At 42.3% G+C, this 4,125-nt stretch overlaps 1 protein-coding gene across 1 annotated transcript; it reads right to left on the bottom strand.

Annotated features, from left to right (window-relative positions):
* Window positions 1-697: 697 nt before the first annotated feature.
* Window positions 698-3,709, bottom strand: LOC144704744 (sulfite exporter TauE/SafE family protein 5-like). The gene is made up of 4 exons (XM_078577270.1): window positions 2,863-3,709; window positions 1,976-2,119; window positions 1,661-1,795; window positions 698-1,155 (listed from the first exon to the last, which is right to left on the bottom strand). Exons 1-4 carry the CDS (start codon window positions 3,649-3,651, stop codon window positions 847-849), a joined length of 1,377 nt encoding a protein of 458 aa, XP_078433396.1. The 5' UTR covers window positions 3,652-3,709; the 3' UTR covers window positions 698-846.
* Between the last annotated feature and the right edge of the window lie 416 nt (window positions 3,710-4,125).

The raw sequence follows: 4,125 nt of genomic DNA, 5'->3' as shown, positions 1-4,125 counted from the left end.
AATATTTTTTGGATACGTGGATGAATCTAAACGCAAACTTTGTCCAGATTCACCTCACCTTATTTAATGTACCTGAGCGATACTAGCCTCCCGTCTCCTATACTTGAAATTATCATTTGGTCCAGAAGCCTTTCCCTGTCGGCTGTCCGCGCCCGGGGTGCGAAAGTGATAGAATTGACGGTATATGGCTGGAGTTTTAGCCAGTAGCTGCCCGTCCAATTCATGAACCTAGCCAGGAACGTTGGCCGAATTCACCTCGCACGCTATGGAGAGAAATGTCACAATTACTCGAAGTCGTAGAGTTGAGTTTTGAGTCCTTTAAAGGAAACATAATGTATTATTGCAGGTTATAAGCTACCAGATTAATCTTAATAGTGTTTTATAATTGAAATATTACGGAATTAGACATTTTTATTGTCAGGGATTCAAATATTAATTCTTTAGGGCTAAGTTTATCATTATCAATATGTTGGAATAACTTCAAATGGCTTCAAAAAGATTAAGTTTCTCCTTTGCCAATAAATTGGGTTCAGTCCTTGGGCCACAACTAATGTTGAACTTTTCTGAGCCCCAATTAGTCTTAAGATGTTAAGCAAGTTCGTACCTACAGCCTAAAAAGAGAGCCCTTGACGATTAACCTACCTAAATGAATTCTGGCATTCTCCCTATCTTTCAATAATTAATTGATTCATCCTCGGGCAAACAATGCAAGAAATTCCTTTAGAACCATCACACTGAATCAGGACATACACCACACTTGAACAAGGACACCGAACCACAAGAAGGAAACAGGAAACCAAAAAAAAAAAAGAAAAACACGACAATTAAACACAATAGGAAGACACTTCAGCAGGGGAGTTTGAATCCGAGGCTTTTGCCATCCACATAATCTTTCCATATGTCGATAAGTCCGAAGCCAGTAACGGAGATGGAGCTGAGCGCCATCACTGTCCCAAGCGTGAAGATAACGAGCGAAGCTCGTCTGTACTTTCTGATAGCTTTTTCGATGAGGACGACTCCCACCAAGGAGCTTATACCGCACCCTGCACCCATGATCAGGGCCTGCCTTATCTCCTTCATTCCCATCATCAAATACTGCACTGCCGACATTGACGAAGAGAATAACACCATGAAGCAGCTCGTCGCTGCCGCCGTCTGCCCACCAATCAAATATAAGAAGTTAACGAAATATCATTTGAATAACACTTCAGTTTCCTGATTTACACATCTCCGGGATAAAGTGTTTCTTCAAAGCAGCGGATAGTATATTTCAGTATCTGTACATGATTCAGAATTGTGTCTTATATCCGCAGTCAAGATCGGTTGTACTCGTGAAAAAAACTCTGTTCCAGGGAAGTCTAAGAACCCAGGATCCCGATTAATACGTATCTAGACTAAACTGTTTCTTTAAAGTTCCAAATGTTGTTCGATTATATATTTCATTAAAAAATGGGTTCCAGTCACTGCTTATGTGCCCAGCGGTGTTATAGATAACGATAGGGGTTATATTTATAGAATCCCTTCCTTGCGTTGTTGCTATCACATAAACATATAACAAAATCCCCACACGACGATTTGATACTGAGAAGCTTGTCGGGTAGTTGGGTTTTAATAAGAGATGATTTGGAAGTTTTCTTTGTATTATGTTAAAATAGTTCACCTGAGGGGGAACGCCAATCTGTAGGAGGACAGGGTTTGTCAGAAGCCCACCACCAATGCCAAAGAGCCCTCCTAGAACGCCAGCCACAAGTGCGGCGACAGGAAATATAATCTTGGGTAGATTATCAATCACCATCTGATCAACAGCACACAGAAAAAAATGATTTCTCCGCTGTCCGAAAATCACTGAATTCATACTTTCAAACATATTGGGTGATGTTGTTAAAACAATAAGGGAAATATGATAGATATAAATTCCTTTAACATAAAATTAGACTTAAATATCAATAAATAGGGAATGATTTAGTGATCCAACCTTGGAAGCATCCTCGCTGGCCCTCCTTTTTCGTTGCCTGTTCATTACATAAACGATGTATGTAGTGAAAAGAAGGGCAACTGGTGCTTGGAACAAGGTGATGAGCCAGTACTGAATCCCACATCTCTTTATCTTAACCACACCCTGCATATATTAAAGCATGAGACTAAGATGCATTGCATAGATAGTCACACCAGGTAAGCGTCAAGAATCATACTAACACAGAGAAGTTAATAAATCGTAAGTGTTGTTTTTTCCTAAAAATATATGTTTTATGATCTGTGGTGGTTCTCTCAGTAGCTCTAGATTCCAGAGGAAGTAATGAACATTTCCCTGATAAAAGGAATATTTTATATTTAACGATTTCTGGCTACCCAGAGGCGAGGGTTTGCACGTGCGAAAGTCAAGTTTTTATAGCAGATTAGCCCCAGTGAAGATGAAGCTAGAGCCGTTCGTTTCAGATTCAACGGGGTGAAGGAAAACTGGCCCAGAAATGAGGATAGACATCTGGAAGAGGCCACATAAAGACTACTGGAAGAGGCTGACGAGTTGTGATAAATTTAGGCAGTCAGATCGAGATGACTCGTCCAAATGGGCCCCAGCAAAATCATATCAGACAAAGAGCAACGAACAAGGAAGCATGTAAAAATGGAGGGACATGAATATTTCCAAGGTATGAGTTGGTGGTTCTGGGTAATAAGTGTGAAAGTTGAAGAAAACGGTGAGCAAAATTGACAAATTACAACAAAAAATGGAAAATTAGATATTTGGGGATGTCTAGAAAAACAGGTGATTTAGCAAAAATAAGAGAGAACTTCCACATACTCTTCTCTGTAATTATTGCAAATAAGAAACCTAAAAAAAATCTGGTTGTCAGAAGAACTTACCCTTCCTTCGGTATCTTGTCTGAGGGACTGCAGCAGAAAGAAACAAAGCCAAATCATGACCAAGACCCCCATCTTCTTCAACTGTACTAGCCTCGTAGTCTCTCCCTCTCTTTCCATCTTCTCCAGCAGAGGCTCCGCCACTTCATCTCTTCCATCCTCAACGCGCTCTGCTCTACCCGCACCCTTCCCCTTCATCCACTCCGTCTCCTCCTTCCACCGCCTCGCCCCAGCCTTGCAAATTTTAAAGGTAGAAACCGAAAGAACGAAGGTGAACAGCAGAGTCACCAGCCACTCAGGGAACGCCACGTTGCAGATGACCCCCACGGTAACTCCCAGCAACATGCAAGGCTCGGATAGAAGAGCGATATCGTAGTCTATCTCATGCCCTCCTCCCCCGCTGGTGAAGACGCTGTACACAACGTTGGAAAGAGCGTTCCCGGCGACCATGAAGGCAGAGAATTTTGACGCTCTTTTCAGGTCGATTCCGGCGAAGAGGTTAAGTATGGGGAGGAAGAGAGAGCCACCGCCGACGCCGCCGGCGCTGGATACGGCGGCGGCGATGAAGCAGAGCGCCGCTGCCGCGGCCAAGTGCGGGCCTTCTTCGGGGGATTCTTTCCTTAGTTGGGTCCTCCATTGTAAGATCTTGGCAAGAGGAGAGAGAGCTTGGGTTGCTGAACTGAGCTCCCCTTCCTCTGCCACTGCCAATAGGAAGGCTCCAGTAACGGCCAGGATGCCTGACAGAAGATAAAGAAGAGGCCACTTGTCAAACACAAAGCTTCTTCTGGCCATGCTCGCCTCTCTCTCTGCTTCTTCTTTCTCTCTCTTTCTATCAGTCTCCGACTCTTTTCCTCTGCGGTTAGCATCCGCCAATAAATATAGGAAAAATGAGCTCTTGCCTAATTTGGGAAAATTTAAGGTTGTGTAGAAATATCACCGAGGCATAGAAATCTATTTCATGATTTCAGTATTCCTGATGTCATCATTGCTGACATCGACGGGATGAAAAAAGATTCCAACCGGTGGGCGATGTGGAAAAATTATGGAGTTAACTGAGTTTTATGATATGTTTACTAAATTAAAAGATTGTAGGTTACCGCTGGATTTGCCTGAATGGGGAGAAAAGTAGAGATCAAGACTAGAGTAGTAATAAAAAGAGTTTATATAATTACACTCGTTTGAGGTTAGAATGTTAGGATGACATATAATTTCAAACATAGATAGGAATAAACATAGATTGAGTTAAACATAGATAGGAATATACGG

The sequence above is a fragment of the Wolffia australiana genome, chromosome 6 (genome assembly GCF_029677425.1).
Source record: "Wolffia australiana isolate 7733 chromosome 6, ASM2967742v1".
Taxonomy (NCBI): Eukaryota; Viridiplantae; Streptophyta; class Magnoliopsida; order Alismatales; family Araceae; genus Wolffia; species Wolffia australiana.
Note: the sequence above shows the minus strand (reverse complement) of the source record. Positions and strands in the feature narration are given on the sequence as shown.

Bases quoted from the DNA above. Each gene is read 5' to 3' on its own strand.
- LOC144704744 (XM_078577270.1), bottom strand. From the start codon at position 3,651: ATGGCCAGAAGAAGCTTTGTGTTTGACAAGTGGCCTCTTCTTTATCTT. The intron at 2,120-2,862 runs GTAAGTTCTTCT...TAATATATGCAG, and splicing joins GACAAGATACCGAAGGAAGG to GGTGTGGTTAAGATAAAGAG. The intron at 1,796-1,975 runs GTTGGATCACTA...GCTGTTGATCAG, and splicing joins CCAGCGAGGATGCTTCCAAG to ATGGTGATTGATAATCTACC.